The following is a 21,934-nucleotide window of genomic DNA, read 5'->3' as shown; positions in this document are numbered from 1 at the left end:
AGTTTTTTTCTTCCGTTTTTTTTTTTTTCTACAGTAATTTTGTGTCAATTCGTGGAATTCCGTTCCTGGGGGGGCCATACAGTAAATTAATATATGTGTACATTTAATGACTACACCAATCGGCCTGTAGATGGCCGGACGCAGTTTTCTGTGAATATCTCGAGAACCGTAGGGGCTTAGGATAACCAAATGATTTTTGTACATGGGTCTCCAGGGGCCATGTCAACACATCCCATATCCACTCATTTGAGGTATAGCACCACCTAGTGGCAAAAACGAGACATTTTAATCGCGGGTATCTTTGGCTGATAGGTTCAAAACTGCACAGAATTTGAACTGTAAGATTATTATAACCCTCTAAATGCATGCCAAGTTTCGTGGAATTCCATTCATGGAGGGCCATATCAGCTACACACACACATGCATGCCACACAGACACACACACACATACAGTAAACATACACACGCATGCACACACACGCATGCACACACGCACGCACACACACGCACACACACACACACACACGCACACGCACACACACGCATGCCACACACACACACACACACACACACACATAAACATACACACGCATGCAGTGGCGTCATGCCCATTGAAATAAAGGGGGCACGTGCCCCCTCGGATTTTTCCTCCCTGATAATTTTTTTGATCATAACTTTGTTCCTATTATGCTCCATAATAAGCCAGAGCCTATAACGACTCAAATGCATTTTTCTGGATGTGTAATAAACCGTACCAAAACCGTACCCGTAACAACTCACACGCGCATTGAGCTCGCAATGTTTTGCTTGTGTTGAACTGTTACAGTTACAGTTTAAACAGATACAGTCAATGGTGTTGAAGTGGTTAAGTAGTCTAGCTAAGCAATAAAAAGTAGTGGACTTATTTGTGGTTGACCAGGAAATTTTGACTTGGCGATCAAATAGTTAGAACTATGGATTTGATGTTGGCCGCGAATTCAGAGCATTGCGTTAATGTTAGCCTACATGGTGTCAGTGTAACGTAGCCTAGGCTACCCTTACACATATTACAAATATTTGGCAAAGTCTCCTGGTTCAATTGTTTCCAGTTTCATAGAAACGAGGGTGTTAAATTTGCAGTGACTACAAAATCCAACCTAATAACATTAGGCCTACCAAGGCATTGCGTTGGATGTTTCTCAATCTCCACTTGTTCTCTTCACGTATGTGGCAGCTAATCCATGTAGTGAAAAGGGATACCCTTTTAAAAGGAGGCCTAAAGTTGTTTTATATAAATAGGATCGCTATGACCGTGATGTAGAGGGCAAGAAAGTATAATAGTCTCTCTCATGTGCTCATAACTTAGGTTATCAGGTCACTTGCTCATGATTTGCAGGTAGCAACTTACAAATGAGGTAGGCCTAGCCTATTGCTTGCCATAATGGTAATGAAAAATATATTACTAGTAGTAAAATATTCAAATATTTAGTGTTAACCTTACTCAGCACTGAAACCTGTCAAACTTCGCTCAAAGTCCTTCATCACATGGATTAAGATTAAACTAATTTAATTTCTGAGCACCACAAAGTCAGACCTCAGCAACTTTTTTAATGTATGATTGTTCTTAGGTTACATATCAATCAAATTATAACAACTGCAATGGTACTGTTTTTAAAATCATGTGTAGTACGCCTAAGTGTAAATGTGTGTGTCTAAACATGCTTTAATGAGCTTACACTTTAATGAGCTGAATTTGAGCTTACAGTTCTTTCACCAACCTATGTGTTTAACATTAACTTACAAAATAGATACTTTAGCTTAGTCCTCAGATAGATGAGGGTTGCTGCCTGCTCTGTTAAGGTATTTCTGTCCCTTCCAAACAGCATTGAAATGGTATGTTTATTGTTTAGCAGCCAGAATTTCAAAATTTCCAGGGGGAGAAATCTCCGGCCCCCCTCTAACATGAGCCCCCCACGAAAAAAATTGCCTGATTGTGCACCCTCTGAATTTTGTCTTGCATGACGCCCCTGCACGCATGCACACGCACGCACGCACGCACGCGTAGAACTGTGTAGAACTGTTTTGCCGTTAACTATGAGACCACGTTGAAGTTAGTTTCACTTTGCCTGAGTTCAAGTTAATAGGCGAGTGCAGAATGCATGTAGGGTATACTCTGCTAGTCACACGGAGGTTTTAGTAAAGCAAGTACATTACATTACATTTGGCTTACACATTTTTAAAGGAATTATCTGGAGTAAAATGCACTTTAGATCAATTTTTACGGATGATTGGGAGTACATACGTTGAGTTGACATCAAAATCATGTCATTCGGATGTGTTTTGAGAAAGTTCGATTTTACCGTTTTTAGTCAGTTCCAGTTTACCTCTTCTACAGTTCCAAACACTTACGTGGTAGTGAGTAGAGGGTCCCTAAAGCCAAACCGAAGTATCCCGAGGTCTTTATGTGGTCGGATAGAGAGTCCAGAATGAATTTCATCAAGCCAGTACCTTTCCGGAAATGTTGCTGCTGCAGCTGGCATCTTTAGGGGAAAGTCCGTAGGAGTCGATTGCCGAGTGTGGAGTAACTCTGGAAATTCACAATTTCGTCGCTGTTTAAAAAAAAAAAAAAAAAAAACATAGTCCAGTAGTCCAACTTCATTTCAATTTCGAAAGAAATACTGGACTATGCCACTGGACATGGCATACCTGAGATATGAGAAATCAAAAGAAAACCATGACGTAGAAGCCCATGTTCCCTTCCTGATTGGACTTGTCTGATGTTTCTTGACTCTCCATGACTCACTTCAACTTCCACTAGTAGCCTGCCAGCGGTGAATGCAACATGGAGAACGAAATACGAGCGTTACGACAACGCTGGCGTAACGCTAGCATTGAACAAGCTGAGCATTGAACATGGTTCAACTTTCAAAGTGCAACCTAAGCGTATTCAATTGTCAGCTTAGGCAAACCGTTTGTGTTGCTTAGGAACGAGATAGAACTTATTATGGTCTGAGCGTTGCATTACGCTTGCCACTGCCACTTGCTGCTGGCCAATGTGATCCCTGCCTTACTGGCCTTGCTGTCTTTTGCGCTATAGTGCAGTTAACTTCTGCATTTCACAATGCTGAGAGTTGCGTGAATGGTCATGTGATCCAAACTTCAGGAGCTCTATTTTAGCGATCTAAGCACATAGTCTAAAGTGTGATGTGTGCGGGCGTGTCTGGCGTGTCTGAATTCACTTTCGCTATTTCAAAAAATCTCTCCTCCAAACACATAGTTCAGAAGAGTTGTTATTATGTTTCTTAATTAGTCATGGGTGTGTTTTGGGTGTAACATCCATTAACCAATCTGCCATTGCTTTTTAAGAGCAAGCAAAATCAGACAGCGTATTGGTATTTTGATGACGAGTGAGCGCATCTCTGCAGAAGGAATCTGCTTGCACACGAGACCATGTATGCAACAGCAGGGTTACGCTAAAACTTGTTTTGCTAAAATATGTGTGTGTGACAAGCAGAGTATAGCCTGCACGAATCTGCACTTGCCTAGTATTTGAACTCATAGGCAACGACATAACAAAGTCTTATTATGACCGCCGCGCAGCGAAGCGGCGGTCATATAGGTTTAGTCAGATTTTTTTTTTTTTTTTCTTTTTCGCATGCCCAAATGTCCGTCAATGATTCCCGGGACACTGAAAGACCGGGGTACACGAAACTTGGTGGACATGTAACCCCACATGGATAGCATGGAACCATCGTTTTTCGTTTTGATCTGTAGCCCCCCCGCTGAATTGGACCCCCCAAAGGAGGGTAGGGCAGACACAGTTTTCTGTGAATATCTCGAAAACCGTAGGGTTTAGGAGGACCTTTTTTTTTTTGTATGTTGATCTCAAGGGGCCATGTCAACCCATTCCATAACCACTCATTTCATGTATAGCGCCACCTAATTAAACACAAAAAAGTAAAAATGAGGTGGTGTAATTGAAGGTATCTGTGACCTAACATAGTCAAAACTGCACGAAATTGGAAGTGTAGGATCATTATGACACCCTCTGTATGCACGCCAAGTTTTGTGGAATTCCGTTCATGTGGGGGCCACACAATAAATTAATTTATGTTACTATACACCAACTGGCCTGTAGGTGGCCGGAGACAGTTTTCTGTGAATATCTCGAGAACCGTAGGGCCTAGGAGGTCCACCTTTTTTTTGTATGTTGGTCTTAAGGGGGCATGTCAACCCATCCCATTACCACTTATTTCATGTATAGCGCCACCTAGTTAAAAATTAAAAAGCAAAAAATTAGGTGTTTTCATCTCAATATCTCTGGCTGACAAGGTCAAAACTGCACGAAATTAAAAGTGTAGGATCATTATGACACCCTCTGAATGCATGCCAAGTTTTGTGTACTTTCGTTCATGGGGGGCCTTACAATAAAATAATTTATGTGTACATTTAGTGACGTACACCAACAAGGATTCCCGGGACACTGAAAGACCGGGGTACACAAAACTTGGTGGGCATGTAACCCCACATGGATAGCATGGAACCATCGTTTTTCGTTTTGATCTGGACCCCCCGAAAGGAGGGTAGGGCAGACACAGTTCTCTGTGAATCTTTTATGGTATGTTGGTCTCAAGGGCCCACATCAAACTGGCTCATAATCACTCATTTGTGATTTGCCCCCCCCCGCCCCGGTCAAAAATGAAAATGCAATATTATTCTGCTTTAATCGCCCCTATCTTCAGTTAAGATGTTCAGAACTGCACCAAATTTTATGTGTATGATTGACCTGGCATTCTCTGGGGGTCTGGGGGTATGCCAAGTTTCGTAGAATTTCATCCATGGGGGGGGCTAAAAAAATTAGGTTATGTGTACATTTAGTGACTGTACACTCATTGGCCTGTAAATGGCGGTGCACACATATAAACATGCACACACACAGGCACCCACATACTATCGGTATTAGAACGGCCGATACATAATTACAAATTCAATAGGATCAAAAGAAAGCCAAAATATTCATCATCATCATCATGGCTGCATTTTCAGTATTGGCGATAAGTAGTCGTTTGTCCACTAGATGGCGCATCGTTGCAGTGAGACGTAATTTTTTTGGAAGTTAAAAGTGGGTTGAAAAAATAATGGACACTTCCTACAAGGACTGTAATTTACCGCAGCGAACATCTAATAAGGACAGGACGATGTTCACATGAAGTGTAAGTGAGGATGAAGTGAGGATGTTTATCGGACATGCTTGGTTTTTACTGCAGGTACGTTAATCTTGTAATATCAATAAGGACCTAGGTTACCGTTAGCATTGGTTGAGTGATGGAGGCCCATTTGATTGATTGCATTTGTAGAAAACTAAAAATGCGGTTATACCAAGCAAATTGATAGCAGCACTGTATCTTTCGACTGTCATTTATTGCACGTGCTACAAAATCATTCTGTGCAATGGAAGATTTACCAACGTTACACCGGTCTGATACAGTTTTGCCTATACATGCGTGAGACTGAGACGCCTGTTTATTTTGTTTTAAGTGCGTGCAGGGTGTGAGAGGAGAATCGATGTGCTTTGATTCCAGCTTGGTAGTTGTAGTCTGTGAAATTAAAAAGCACGTGTGTGTGAAGTATCTAAACAATGACACCTTCATTTCATTATGGCTGCTTCAGCAACACACCTTAAGCTACTGTGTAGTGGGTCCCATTTAGAAGTGGCTACTTCATTCGCGCTTTCCTTGACTCATGGAGCTGCGTGGATGTTATTACAACTTTTCGCCACGATATGGCAGTTTAAGTCCGCTTGATACTGTAAGGCGTAAGCCATTGGTTTCCAAAGGAGATTTTATTTGTGTCGCCAGCATAGCCTATTGACAATTTATGTTGTAAATAGGCCTACCTTATAATCCTACCTGTAGCTTAGGGAAGCTAACAGCTTTCTATTAGGATCTAGTTTGTTAGTTACAGTTTTGTCATAACTCCCTGATGCATTTTGCATTTAGAATAGCCAGAGCATGGATATCTCAATCGGAAAATTAAACAATATCGGGTGCCTATGGACTAGGCTGGGTGAACCCAGCCTGATCTGCCCGCTATTTATTTTTTGATTTCTTAAAAGATTGAGCTTGGTCTGATGAAAGCCAGACTAGCCATGGACCTAAAATGTTAAACCCGTTAAAATGTGTATGAACAGTCTAGCGACGCATTTCATCAAGGCCCATTTGGACATGTCAGTTATTTGCACCACTGGTTAGATGTAAAACAGCATTTCGTTTCAGACTACTGTTACTTAATTTGTGCATTAACAATAACGTTTCAGACTACTGTTACTTAATTTGTGCATTGACAATAAAGTATTACATGAACTAAAGATGACTAAAATCTTATGTAGAAGAAGAAACATTCACAAAAAATCCATCCATCCAAAAATGACCTTTGTTTTTGATAACTGTTGAAAACGGCATGGAACTGACAGAGATGTTTTTGTTTATAAATACATAAAAAATAAATAAATAAATAAATAAATAAATAACATTATGCTGATACCTTTTGCTTTTCCCAAATACAATGTAGCCTACAGTGTAAATGACCTTTCATCAATCCAGTTGCAATGGATGAACTGTGATGAACTGCCCTACTTGTGATTGTTTAGAGATTTTAAAGGTTTTATAACAATGCTACATCTTCTTTGGCTATTCTACAATCTATTCACCTTTTCAGCACCAGTAGGCTACTTTCTGTGCAGCCGCACACACACTCTCAGGCATGCCAAACAAGCATACACAAAAGTTTCAAGAGTGGGGGATGTAGTAAAATATGGAGACAAATTGAAGTGTGATTTATTTTCGCGGAACGGATGTACAGGACTGAGCGGCGGTCATATTTTGTACCGCTATGCGGTACATCTAGTTTTCACTATTGCCTGACAAAAAAAAAAAAATAATAATAATATAATAGTAATAATATTCGATTATATAACTAAATCCTGAAGACATTCCTTCAAGCAGACCAGTCGTTGCCTGGGACTCGTTGCTAAGGTGTCGGCAATTGTTATATTTTGCGCCTTCAAAGTAGATGTGTATTTCATGCGTCTTTCACATTTCTTGGTCAGTGGTGTTATAATTTAGTGGCATTTAAAATAGCAGCGTTGATCATGCGCCTGACTACACCTTTTTTTTTTCATTGACATGCTCATGGGTGTACAATGTTCATTTGACAACTTGTCAACTCATGCGCTTGGTGGCATAATGATCACTGTGTTGGGTGTAAAGAACAAGACTTGCCTTGCAATGTGTCGTATATTCCCTACTATCGTATTGTATTTAAAACAAAATGCAAACAAAATAGTGTGGATGATGCCTAATAGACAGGGCAAAACCCAGAACGGTCTGATTAAGGTCACTACCAAACATTTCTCAATTGATTCTATAGTACTTTTTCGCACAGAATCCATTTCTGCTTGGGACATTTTGATATCACGCATAGTTAATGAGATAATTTGCATATTTGAATACATTAGCGAATATAAATGCATAATAAAGAAAAGTATTGATAATATGGCTGTAAGTAGATAGGTTAATGGTTTTAGGTCCAAATAATATTCAAATTGTATCAAATATCATGGCAAAGCAAGTATGGATGTTTTTACTTAATTAGTGTAAATATACACTCTGTGCATTATTTTGTGAGAGCTAATTTGCATATGGGTATCATTTTATCAACTAATTTGCATGTGAGGATGGTCTGTGAAGAAATAGATTCTAGTTTTGAGGCTGTATTGTAACTGATCTTCCCCTGCAGTTGTCCACTGATTTTAGTAATAATACATAGTGTAATATTAAAATAAAAAAGAAAACATTTTACTATTCAATGTGAATTGGTAATCAACATTAATATCTACGAAATCTACCTTTCAACCAGAATTGCCATCAGCATAATTTGCTAGCTATCAAATCAAGACTGGTATGTCCAGCGAAAGTAACGTTTGCATAGTAGGAGGCAATGGTTTACATGTCAAAGAAATCTTATGACAATTTAATGGTTTTTGGTCATATTTTCAGTGCACAGTGACTTTGTACACTGGCGCTTGTTTCATACCTACTTTGCATTCGAGCGGAATACAGCGGAATTTTCCCTCCACAGACGCACATTGGTAAATTAGGGAATGAACTTTCGCTCCCGGGGGCGGTTCAGAGAAAAGAGGAGACGTGTTCCGTGCAAACGTTCCCTGGTGCTATTTTGCAGTTTCAGAGGCGCGGCTGGCTGGGGCACCTGCACCGTACGCCAGCGACCCGGGTTCGATTCCCGACTCGTGGTCCTTTCCGGACCCACTCGCTTCCTGTCATTCTCTACTGTCCTTTAAATTAAAGGCATAAAAGGCCAAAATATACTATAAAAAAAACCAACTCCGCAAGTCAGTGGCGCGTTTTTCAGATGCTATTTTTAGGGCGCATGCTTGGCAATAATGTAGCATGTGGACAATTTGGTTAAGATACGCTTGCTCATAATTTTTCTATTGCACAGTGAGATGGAGTACGTCTTGGGACAGAGAATTAGACGCGGGAGGGAGAGGGTCTGCCAGCCAGGAATGTAGGCGTAAGCTACGCCTGACCCGTCAGGCTGTGACAGATGTCTGCCATCTCCTGGCAATGCTATTTAATTGAAAACACACACAAACACGCAGTGTAATTGAACGAACATTCGACATACTGAAGATGCGCTTCAGGTGTTTGGATAGGTCAGGAGGCACTTTACTAGCCTGGAAAATCCAGACCCCTTTGGGTAATTTTTTACCCAAAAATAATTCAGTGGAAATGCATGGATTCCAGTTTCTTCAGTAGCAGCAACTGGAATCCATGCATTTCCACTGAATTATTTTTGGAATCTGATCCCTTATCATACCTGTTCATTCTTACTCGTTGCTCGACTTATCGTGACTAAATTCAAGATGGCTGCAAACGCTAAACTTTGTGAAGATACTGTCTGTATAAATCGTCTTGTAAGTAAACTACCAGTGCTTTTTCAAAGTTCTCAATGTCTCGTTTTAAATGTCAGGGCCCTCGGCAGAGCTGCCAACCCTCACGCATTTGATTGGTGTAAAAGCGTTTTGAGCCAATCAAATGAATGAATCTCACTCTCAATGTGTGAGAGTTGGCAGCTCTGCCCTCGGAAGTCTACCAATGAAGTGTGGAGATACATTGAGCCTCGTAAATGGGTGTAAAACAGTGATTTATTTGCATGGCTAGCCCGATGCCGAAGCACCACTATTGAAAAGGCTGTTGGTAGCATCGGCTAACTAGCGCCAGATTTTGGAGTGCAGGGGACAAGTCGAGATGGGCTATGAGACATACGTTCACACTCGGTATCATGTTTCAATACAATTTAGGTCAATATCACACCGGAATTCTCCTTTAACAATAGTGCTGTGGAGTGGGTGACACTCATTGTCCAAGATGTTGATCAGTTTGTTCAGGGTCCTTTTGTCAGATAATGAAGTGATGCACTCCAGTTCAGCTCCCACTACAGAGCCAGCCTTCCTTACCAGCCTGTCAGGTCGCCCAGCATCCTTCTTCTTTGTGCTTCCTCCCCAGCATACCACTGCATAGAAGAGGGCGCTGCCCACAACAGACTGGTAGAACATCCTGAGGAGCTTGCTGCACACATTGAAGGACTGCAGCCTCCTCAGGAAGTACAGCCTGCTCTGTCCTTTCTTGTAGAGTGCATCAGTGTTGGCTGACCAGTCCAGTTCATTGTCCAGGTGGAGACCCAGATACTTGTAGGTGCTTACCACCTCCACATTGACCCCATCAATGGAGACTGGTAGCAGAGCGGGCTTAGACCTGCGGAAATCCACCACCATCTCCTTGGTCTTTGAAGTGTTGAGTTGAAGGTGATAATCTAAAACGCATGGTCACTGGCAAATAGCCTAAACAAATGTCCAGTCCACATTGGGGGTGGTTTTGTTATCAAATGTCGGCGCCTAGAGCAAAAAGGTTGGTCTAATTTTTCTTAATCAGTCATGGGTGTGGTTTGAGCGTAACATCCTTTAAACTGTGAACATCTGTCATTCCCTTTAACAGCAAGCAGCGCAACTTCAAACAGCGCATCGGTATTTTGATAGTCAGCGGAGCATTTGAAGGAATTTGCTTGGACACGAGACTGTATGGAACAGGTATTCCACTAAAACCATGCTTTACTAAAACCTAGCAGAGTATAGTCTACACACATCTGCATTCGTCTATTATTTGAACTCATTGGCAAAGTGAAACTAACTTCACCGTGGTGTCATAAGACAAAACAGTTATACACAGTTAATTACTATCACTATTGACTGACAATGGGTTACCATCGAAAACATAGCCTGAAAAAAGACATTTACCCCAATAATATTCGAATGACTGAACAAAAAACCAAAAGGACATTTATCCTGCAGAGGAGTTGCTGCTTACATCTCGTGATAGTGCGTCTTCAGCTGTGCTCCATATGCGCCTCGCTAAAGACCAGGTTTTTCTTGGTCAGTGGGGCAATGCTTTTTAGATAGTGTACGATAGCGATTTTTAGATCTTTCGCCAGGCCACACCTTAGGTCGTTAATTGCCACACCCCTGAGCGCATTGTTCAATAAAAGAGACGCGCATGGCGGAAAAACTCCAGTGTACAATCGGAATAAGCTTTGCGTCGTGATAACACGCTTTGCGCCGCGCTTTTGATCGTCATATTAGAGCCCATAATGTTACTGAGGACGTTCTGAAATTGATCGAAAGGAAAGTGAAGGATATGGAAGCTTATCTGATGAAAGATCTGCCGGAGGACATCAAATATTTGATCACTGAAAAATGGGTTGCAAGAGCTTGCTATGTGCTTACTATGAGTCTGCATTGGCATTTTTGTTATATGTGCATTATTTATGTAAATTTACTAACATAAACATGACCAGAATTTACACTGCAGATAACTTTACACCTGAAAGAGATAGAATATTCTTTAACTAATCATAAAATGTCACCGAAACATAAGTGGGATAATTAGTCAAAATATGCAAAATAGCTCATTAACTATGCGTGATATAAAAAAATGGATATTTACTATTACTGTATACTATTTCTATAAGTGTGTTACTATTACTAAATTAAGTGGACAACTGGAGGGGAAGATCAGTTACAACACAGCATGAAAACAATATTTGTAACAATACGAATATTTCTTCACAGACCCATTCTTGCATGCAAATTAGTCAACAAAATGATACCCATATGCAAATTAGCTCTCACAAAATAATGCATAGAGTGTATATTTGCACTAATTAAGTAAAAACATTCATAATTGATTTGCCATGATGTTCTTGTAAAGGTGAAGTGGCACATGAACAAAAACGGTTAAAAATGGCCTAAAGCCATTAACCTATCTACTTACAGCCATATTATCAATACATTTCTTTATTATGCATTTATATTTGCTAATGCATTCAAATATGCAAATTATCTCATTAACTATGCGTGATATAAAAATGTCCCAAGCAGAAATGGATTCTACGCGAAAAAGTACTATAGAATCAATTGAGACATGTTTGGTAGTGACCTTAATCAGATCGTTCTGGGTTTTGCCCTGTCTATAAAATGACAAGTAGAAGGCCACAATGAGAAATTTGCTGAATTTGGCAAAAAGTGCATTGCATTAGAATTGTAGACCTGAAGCACTATTTATCATCAAATTGCCGAAATGTGAACCATTAGGCCATCGACCCTAATGAGCAATAATATTCTTGCTTCTATCAACAGAAAATAGTACGGCATGCCCTATGTCCACCTCTTCTCCTGGTAAGTGTAGTTTCACAACATAACTTGTTTACTGATGTAGAACATGGTACCTGTGCTCGCCCTTGTCATACTTTCTGCTACAAGATTAGCAGCTGCAAGCTGACTGAAGTTAAATGAGTGTATTCAGGTGTGTGTGTGTGTGTGTGTGTGTTTTGTATTAGAGTTCTCAATGGGTCAGGTCAGCCCGACCAACCCGACGGGACCCGCAGGTTCGGGCCGGGTTCGGGTCGAAAATAAAAGCAAATGACTCGGGTCGGGTTGGACCTTGGGCTTAATCTTTTCTGCTCAGTGAAAAAAAAAAAGAAAAAAAAAACATGTATTAATCATCACAGTAAAGAAAGTTCACCGTAAAGAAAGTCTCCTGCTGCGTGCAACGTGCATCATGGATCACGCCTTTCTTTAGCCTGGAGAAGAAGATGGAGTTGGTGAAAAGTAGGCTAAACTTGCCGCAGGTGAATTCACCGTCGCTACTACAGGAGTGGGAAAATCAGAGGTCTGGAAAGTGTTTGGAGTGGTGCTGGATTCTGATGGAAATTCTACAGGTTATGTGCAATGCTCAAAATGCAATGTGCTGATGAAATATGTGACCCTGCAAGGCGAAACCAGTCGCTTTGGTAAAATGTACAAAATTAAGTTATTGTGCTCATATGAACGGCCATAAACTAAGCTTTCCAACGATGTGTATATTGAGGGTATTGCAAAAAGTATCGCTAAGATAACCGCATCCAAAGTTGGAATGGTTCTTCCGTCACGATACGCCAGAAGAGGAGAAAATCACCATTTTAAGTAAATTGTCACGCTAATGTGTTGAATCTTCACCTAAATAAAGTCAGGGTTTAACAGTCAAAACGTAGCCTATGTTTTACGTCGGGCCACTGGCCGGGTTCGGGCAGATCATTTATGTTGATGTGTCGGGTTACATCAGGTCTGGGCTTTAAAAGCCACGGGCCGGGTCGGTTCGGGTTGTAATTTTCAGGCCTGTTGAGAACTCTATTTTGTATTGCCCCTTGCAGGTAACGCCCGCATTTTCCAGACGTTAGTCGTTTATCTATTTAGTCCTTCTTTAGGGGCAGCCGTGGCCTACTGGTTAGGGCTTCGGGCTTGTAACCGAAGGGTTGCTGGTTCGATCCCCGACCAGTAGGAAAAATGTGGGTTGGGGAAGTGGGTGAACACTGCTCTCCCTTGCCCACATCCACGGCTGAAGTGCCCTTGAGCAAGGCACCGAACCCCACACTGCTCCCCGAGCGCTGCTGTAGCAAGGCAGCTCACTGCTCCCGGTTAGTGTGTGCTTCACCTCACTGTGTGTTAACTGTGTGCTCTGTGTGTTTCACTAATTCACGGATGGGATAAATGCAGAGACCAAATTCCTTGTATACGCAAGTATACTTGGCCTAGAAACCTGATTTACATTTACATTCTGAATGGGATACCAGAACCTACGATTTCATAAGGGAGTGGGGAACACAGACAACAATACATGGTACACACAAGGGTAGTCAACAACACATGTACGTGTGAGTGTGAAAATGCAAATGGTGGTCACACTCACACCGACAAGAAGGGTTACACAAGAGGTAGAACTAAAAAGAGGGATAGGCCTACACGCTATGCGTGAACCCCAGCCGCAATGCATTGTGGGAACCGACACACATTGTCCAGCGCACCGACATTACATTATCTATTATAGGTGGCAGGGACCTCTTGACAGGCTAGTAAAGAAAAGTACGAAATGAGTCCAGAACATGTTGGAAGGAGATAGAAGGGATGATAGGAAAACGAAGAAAAGACAAAGTAGAAGAAGATGAAGCCCCAAACTACAGGAAAAGTTACCTTTTAAAAGAACACGCCGACATTTTGGGACTTTAGCTTATTCGCCTCAGTTTGAAGCACCCTAGCCTAGCTTAGCACAAGGGCTTCAAAGTGGCCGGCTTCATTAGCCTGCACCTCCCAATAGTGAAAAAGAATTCCAACATTTACAATGTGTACAGATAACAATGTCAAATGAGACACAGCCTTTTTGTATCAACTCTCAACTTATTAATAATTAATAATCTCAGGTACAACAACAGCAACGCCCACAACCAGAAATACATCCACCACTTCCCCTGCATCTCCTAGTAAGTACTAGATTGACAAAAAAATATCTCTTGCTAACTAATGTATTACAGTGTTGATGTTATCTCCCTTCCTCATACCCTCCCTTGGCACATTTTCTTACACGATTACTTGAGCATTTGTGAGCTGAGCTGATTAGCTGATTGTGAGGCTGGAAAGGCATTCCATTTCACCAAACATAGTTGAGATTAAAGAGTAAAGAATATCTGTTATAAACATTATGTATATAATCTAATGATTATATATCATTATCAGCTCACAATCTATATGCCATGATCATTAATTATTGACCAATAATCTCAGGTACAACAACAACATCCACCACCTCAGGTACAACAACAGCAACGCCCACAACCAGGAATACATCCACCACTTCCCCCACATCTCCTAGTAAGTACTAGATGGACAAAAAATATCTCTGGCTAACTAATGTATTACAGTGTTGATGTTATCTCCCTCCCTCATACCCTCCCTTGGCACATTTTCTTACACGATTACTTGAGCATTTGTGAGCTGATTTATGTGAAATAACATTATGTTGTGTGTGTGAGTGTGTGTGTGTGTGTGTGCATATAACTAGCAAGCTGGAAAGGTTTCACTAAACATAGTTGAGATTAAAGAATGAAGAATATCTGTTATAAACATTATGTATCTATAATCGAATGATTATATATCATTATCAGCTCACAATCTATATGCCATGATCATTAATTAATGACCAATAATCTCAGATACAACAGCAACATCCACCACCTCCACCGCATCTCCTGGTAAGTACTTGATTGCCAGCTAATTTATTAGTGTTGATGTTATCTCTGCTTTCCCCGCACATACCCTTCCTTGGCACACTTTCTTACACAATTACTTGAGCATTGGCAAGCTGATTTATGTGAAATAAGATTATGTTTGTGAAGAATTCCATTTCACTAAACATAGTTTAACTACTACTTAATCTACTTTGTCACACTGTCATATATGAAAAGTGGAGCAGTTCCTCTTCATGATCAAAGAGGGTTAATACGATGTCTTTATTAATCTTTGTTTTATTAATCTTTAACAGAAAAGGAAACGTCCATCACCAGTTCTGTCCATTCTTCTGTCCATTCTTCAACATTTAGCGGTAAGTACCCCTCATGTACAGTGCAACAACTATCCACAATCATGACTTGACACTGACAATGACTTGTCAGCCTCATATTTTATTGCCTGATTTATTGGTCAGCAACTGCCATATGTTCCTACATTAAGGACAATGTTGTTCCTTTCAATATGAATTTACAAACAAGTTCTGCATTTCTCCACACATCTTTATAACCTTTTTGTCTTTCTGTGCCTGAATTGTTGATGGTCAGACTATAGGTCAGACATGGCCACAAAACACTTTCATATCCTCTGTGTTTTGTGTCTTAGGAGAGAGTCTAAGTGTGCTGGGATTCCTGATGGTATCTGTGATTTTAAACATAGTTTTGGTGGGATTGTTACTGAAGCAGAGACACAGCTACAGACAGATAAATACACAGCCTTATAGATACTGTAGTAAGTACTCTTTGTATAAGCTAGACTACTATACATGTCTATTTGTATGTGTATGACTGTATGTGTATACTTTAAGATGATGTTTATTCGCATATATTCACATTTGTTGCATTTCTACCTCTGTGTTAATGTAAACGTTCCCCTGACATCCTTGCAAACTGATCTCACAGCTGTTCAGAACTCTTCCCTCGATGAGGAGAATGTCCATTTTTAATTTCCATAACACAGTTGTTGGAAGGACATACTATTTTCTTAAGCCAAATTTTCACTGAGCTGAATGGAAACCCAGCTTCAGACATTAGGCTTAAATCTGATCTCAAGCAGTGTTGTTTCGCTTATGTTGTGTGTAGAAAATAGAAAGCATTTAATATTTTGAAACTTCAGTATGTCTGTGATGGGATATTGTGTAAAGACGGTATAGAAGGCGATAGTTACTTGTCTGTCTTTTTTACTTGTAGCATGTGAAGGAGACAACACAATCAGGTTGAATGCTGTATCATCAGGGGGTGGGTCCGTGATCTAGAGCTGGATGCCTCCTCCAGTGTTGCCATGACTGCAGATGGCTCGCAGAGGAAGGACCTGCTATGCCCACTACACTGTCCCCATCATAGACTGCCAATCTCACCTGCACCAGGAGGCACTCAGTGCCACCTATGGCTTTGGGCAATAGGACTCAACAAGAGAACCAGGACTACTTACAACATTCCCAACAGATCTGCATGCAAAGCTTTTCAGATGTTATGGCACATGAAGACATTGGCATGATGAATGGAAGCCACTATTAGGGGGCCCATATTTCAACAGGTCCCTGTCTTAACATGAATGAATGGCTAATTGTGATATGAGGACAAAGGTAGAAACATATCATCTCAGAATCCAGCCACACTTCTGATTCATTCAAGATGTCAAAAGCAGTGGTTCAATTGAACTCTTACAGAATGACAACCATCAGTGCAGCTCAGTGCCTGGTTTCTTCCACACACGTCGTTGGGAATTGTGGCCAAATAGTTCAATTTGACCCCATTAGGAGAACACTCAAGAAATTGGGTGACCTTTAACCTCTAGGGGTCGCAGAAATTAACAAAAATGCAAAAAAGACAGCTCCCTCATTGCTGCTTGCATCTATATTGTCCAATGAATTCATATAGGCACAAGTGGACTCCAATCAAGTTGTAGAAGCATCTCGAGGACCATTGATAGAAGTAGAATGCACCAGAGCTCAATTGCAAGCATCATAACAAAGGGTCTTATGTAAATTAATGATTTCAGTCTTTTATTTTTTTACATTTACAAAACACTCCAAACACCTGTTTTTTGTGAAGTATTGGAGTGTTGTGTGTAGATTGATGAGACTTTTTTTTTAAGATGAGTCTGAAACATAACAAAATGTGGAAAATTGAAAACGTGAAAAAAATCTGACACCGTTCTGGTTGCACTGTAATGTGACATATAGGCTATAGCTAACAGAAGAATGTATCCTTTTAACATGTCATGGGCATTGTCTTGTGTTAAAGTGGGGTCAGGGACGCACCTACCCATTTTTTGAAGGGTATGCAACAACACATTGGCGCCCCCCCCCCCCCCCCCCCCCAAAAAAAAATAAATAAAATAAAATAAAACACAAACAACTAAAGTAAAACAAAAGGCCAATAATTTACGTATTTTATTTTTTAAGAAATTTGAACTTGAAGTATTGTCAAATTGTGCATTGTCACTTTAAGACTTTAAGAGAGTCTAAACGGTTCTCATAACATCCTTTTGCCAGCTGTTGCTCACAAAGGATAAGGCTGATCCAACTCTAGCCTTTGTTTGCCACATTATCAGCACAATATTAAGTTATTAATATTAGGATTGTTAGGAAATGGAAACATGTAATGAGTTGTTGCTAGCGTGACATTTCTGTTTGCAGTTTGCCATTAAAAGTTCAGTATGAGCATGGTAGCCACCTAGCTATCTTAATTGAATAGGTTAATGTTTCAATCGGCATATGCTTAGCAAACGCAAGTCTGTTAACATGAATATTTGCAAGCCTCCAAGCACAGACGTCATACTTTAAATTCTACCTGTTGCTTTTCACCATCCACTTATTTAACAACTGTCGCATCCCTTGACATGCCATCTCATTTTCCCTCTTTCTTTTTCTATGTTTAGCCCCCGACAGCTTTTTTGCTTTATCCATCTTTCATAGACGAAAACTCACTACTCGTACTGCTCACTCAGCGCTCACGGCGCCCCCACTCCCTCTTCTATGTCAAAATTCTATGATGGAATCTTATGAGATAGGGCGCCTACTCTAGCCTGTTAGTCCTCTAAAATGTTATTTAACATTGAGGAAATGCAGAAATGATTTAGAAACGTACAACAGTAGCTACATATAGAATATACCAAATATATTATTATTATTATTATTATTATTATTTTTACCATCGCTTTGGTGCCCCCACGGTGCTGCACCCCTATGCGCCGCATATAGCGCATACCCACTTTTTGCGCCACTGAGTGGGGTCATACTCTTCTGTATACATGTGCGCGATCTATCACCCCATAAGGCACCATGATTGTGAACGTGAATCATGAAATGTTCACTTTTAGAATGTATTTGTGTAGGAGTCAGTTACTGTGTTATTGGTGATGTTCTCATGGAGTTATATATTATTTTTGTCTACCATTGCCGACTTTTTTGTGTCTGTGTATAAGATCCTAGTCCTGCTACATCAGTATTAAGATGTGTAAATAACTGGCACAGAGCCATAGACAAACCTGACTCCTGCCATTTGCAACATTGAACTGCAGCTGAGGACATGACTGTAGAGTGGCACGGGACCCTCCCCAGAATCCAATCAGCCACCACACCAGAGATGTTACAGTTGTGCTGGCCAGGATTTTTGGATGTGAAAGGAGGATTGTTTTTTTTTAGTCCAAACAAACATTTTACATTGCTCTGAGGCTGGCCTAATGATTTTGGCTGTGTTTCATTTCATGCATGCTACTGCTTTACCTAATAATACTTCTTTGTATAACTGCATCCTCATGCCTCATCCTCATGCAAATAATTATTGGCTACTTCATATGTCGAGTTGCTCATGTCGAATTCCTCTTTACACAAAATAAACAGTTTATAAATAATGTACTATTTATTGTTGTATTTATATTTACTGTTTTTCTTTTTTCTTGTGCCCGCATATATATATATATATATATATATATATATATATATATATATATATATATATATATATATATATTTTGTAGAACAGCCACATAGGCCTGCAACTAACGATTATTATTGTCACATTTCGTTAATTACAGTGCATGAAAATGCACTGTTCTGTTATCCGAAGTATTCTTCTTATTATTATTATTCTTCCCACCAAATTTCTGCGTCTAATTCAGCTTCAACCGTTTAACGTAGAAACTTCGTTCAAACTTTGTAACGATAGGTCTTGAAAAGGACACTTGAGGAATGTATTTTTCACTTTTGTAAACTTTATACTTTTTGAGATATTAACAAAAAACTAGAAAATGTAATTTCGAGGAAATTACCAGTGCATGAAAATATAAATATACTGTATATTAACATAAAATGCAAAACAAACTTTTATTTGGAAACAGTTGGCAGGAGTCATAGTTGATAACAACTGACAGTTGAAATGTCTAAACAGTTAAATAGTTGAGTAGTTTAAATAGTTAAATTATTTAATAGTGAATTATTGTAGTGAGGACATTTATTTTGAAACAGTTGTGGGCAGAGGAAATAGGAACAGAATCTGTAGTCTTAATAGAGCCAGATTGTATGCTTAAAGCCTGAGACAGAGTATATAGTTTAAAAGTTGAATTTAGATAGTGTAATGGATGTTGATAGACAGAAAGTTGAATGGATGTTGATAGGCAGATTGTTTAATGGATATGGGTGGATGACTGAATGGTTTGAAGAGGATGAATGGATAGAAAGTTGGATGGAATGTGCCTTATATCCTTGTAGAATGGAGAGACACAGAGAGAGTTGGCCTAGTTAAGCAGAAAGCAGTTGATACAGGTGCAATCAGTTTAACTGGCCCTTTGATGGGTCCTAGTAGTGAGCAGCTGGAAGTTGATACAGGTGCAAATAAAGTTAATTAGCCCATTATGATGTCAGAGTCCCCATACAAAGTCTATGGGCTGTTCCATTCAAGTCTATGGCCATAGCTCTGAATTTCACCACATTAGATCTTGGTCCTAGAGAATTATGAATGTGAATTTTGCAAGTTTTCATGATCCTCAAACCCTTCTGACCATTTCAGGTACATTTTTAGCATTTTTGAGCATTCCAGTCTAGAGAATATCAACCTTATCAGGTGTGTGCTTGAAACATGAAATCCTTTGAAAGACTGGTGTTAAACCACCTGATAACAGGACCCCTGTTGCACCCCTGCAGTTTGCCTACAGGGCGAACAGGTCGGCGGATGATGCCGTCAATATGGGTCAATACATCCTGCATCACCTTGACTCCTGAGGGACATGCCAGGATCCTGTTTGTGGACTTCAGCTCAGTGTTCAACTTGGTGTTCATCATTCCTGAACTACTACATCAGAAGCTCACCCAGTTCTGAGTGCCTGCCACCACCTGTTAGTGGATCATTAGCTTCCTGATTGACAGGCAGCAGCATGTCAGACGGGTGCATCTGATCCAAAACCCGGTCCATCAGCACTGGCACCCCAAGAGGTGTGTCCTCTCCCCATTGCTCTTCTCCCTATACACTAATGACTGTACCTCAGAGAACTTGTCTGTGAAACTCCTGAAGTTTGCAGATGACACACCGTCATTGGTTTGATGCAGGATGGTGACTGCTTACAGTCAGGAGGTGGAACAGCTGGTTCAATGGTGCAGTAAGAACCACCTGGAGTTAAAGTGTAATTCCGGCGAAAATTGACCCAAGGGTGTTTTTCTGCAATAAAACACATCAAATAAGCCGTGGAGACAGTAATTTTCATTGATCAACCACTACAGAGCTTGGCTGGTATATGCTATAGCACAGGGGTTCTCAAACTTGTGTGGGCAAGGATTGTTGTTTCTTTGTCAAATGTAGGCCTATTGTGTTGAACACATAGTGTTTGCTTCACATAACTTTCATTTTGTTGGCAGTTAATTAATAATAAAGTGTTTTGACGTATTGATGTAACGTATCACCAGATAAATTGGGCAAATACTGATACTGTAGCATTTTTCGCCATACAGTATAAGACAATTTTATATTTTGTAGCAAACTTTGTCAGGGACCCCCTGACAATGTGCTGCGGACCCCACTTTGAGAACCAATGCTATAGCATATAGGACTGCAAAACGGCCGGCAGATTTTGAAAATACACAACTCAAATGGTCCTACCCTCTTTCCTCCAACGCTGACCCTGACTCCACCCATTCGAAGAACATGGACGCGCAATCATGCACAAGCGAAAACTCAGATGCGCGAGAGCGAGCCAGGCCAGTGTAGGTTGCACTATATGAAAATGACCAAAAAAGAGAATCCCATCCTAGACCTTTAACAGTCTTCTGCCCTTAGCTAATCCACTGTTTGCGATTTGGGGCTATAGCATATACCAGGCTCTGTAGTGGTCGTTCAAACGAAAATGACTGTCTCCATAGCTTATTTGATATGTTTTAATGCAGAAAAACACCGTTGGGTCAATTTTCGCCGGAATTACACTTTAAACCCCAAAAACCCTGTGGACTTTAGGAGAAGCCCCCCCCCCCCCACCCACCCACTCTCCCCCTTCACCATCCAGAACGACACACTTGTTGTGTGGATTCCTTTAGGTTCCTGGGAACTACCATTTCACAGGACCTAAAGTGGTCTCCCCACATTGACTCTGTCCACAAAAAGGCCCAGCAGAAGTTATACTTCCTGCGACAGCTAAGGAAGTTTAACCTGCCTAAGGAGCTGCTGACTAGTGATGTAGTACCCGAGTCCGGTCTCAGACTTGAGTCCGGTCTCGAGACCGATTTCTGCTTTCTCGGACTCGTCTCGGACTTGTTCCTTCATAGAGTCGGTCTTGGACCACAGTGGGAGGAGAAGGACTCGTAATTTCAGACCGAGTCCTTGAGACCAACACATTTTTTATGTTTATAAAAAAACACACAACTCACAACAACAACAATAATAAAATGCAATGTTGACGGGCATTATTTGAAAATGACATCCCATGCTGCAATGCAAAGATACTGCCGTCAGAGCCGTTTATTTATCTCTATTGCCGGTGAGTGTCAGTGACTTCACTTCAGTTACTGCCTGGTGTGATCACAGATCCTCTAAACCAGTGGTTTTCAAAGTGGGGGCCGGGGCCTCAGCAAGTTGGAAGGAAAAACAAATAAATACATTTGAAAAATGTAAAATATACCTATTACTATGAGGGTTGTTATACATCGCCATTATAATAATGTGAGGCATATCTGAACATTAGATTTCCCATGATAATGACTGGGAATAATAGTAGCGTGATAGCTCTCATATAGCA

General features: G+C 40.5%; 1 protein-coding gene across 1 annotated transcript in view; it reads left to right on the top strand.

Annotated features, from left to right (window-relative positions):
- Positions 1 to 16,699, top strand: part of LOC121705284 (cell wall integrity and stress response component 3-like) — a 58,288-nt gene extending 41,589 nt beyond the window's left edge. The window contains exons 8-14 of the mRNA XM_042086181.1: positions 11,753 to 11,791; positions 13,849 to 13,908; positions 14,210 to 14,296; positions 14,638 to 14,676; positions 14,967 to 15,026; positions 15,317 to 15,442; positions 15,901 to 16,699. Coding sequence (XP_041942115.1) covers positions 11,753 to 11,791; positions 13,849 to 13,908; positions 14,210 to 14,296; positions 14,638 to 14,676; positions 14,967 to 15,026; positions 15,317 to 15,442; positions 15,901 to 15,965 — 476 coding nt within the window. The 3' untranslated portion in view covers positions 15,966 to 16,699. The remainder of the gene's footprint in view (positions 1 to 11,752; positions 11,792 to 13,848; positions 13,909 to 14,209; positions 14,297 to 14,637; positions 14,677 to 14,966; positions 15,027 to 15,316; positions 15,443 to 15,900) is intronic.
- The last annotated feature ends 5,235 nt before the right edge of the window (positions 16,700 to 21,934 follow it).

Source organism: Alosa sapidissima, chromosome 3 (genome assembly GCF_018492685.1).
Source record: "Alosa sapidissima isolate fAloSap1 chromosome 3, fAloSap1.pri, whole genome shotgun sequence".
NCBI lineage: Eukaryota > Metazoa > Chordata > Actinopteri > Clupeiformes > Clupeidae > Alosa > Alosa sapidissima.
The sequence above is the reverse complement of the archived record's forward strand: the minus strand, read 5'-3'. Positions and strand labels throughout refer to the sequence as shown.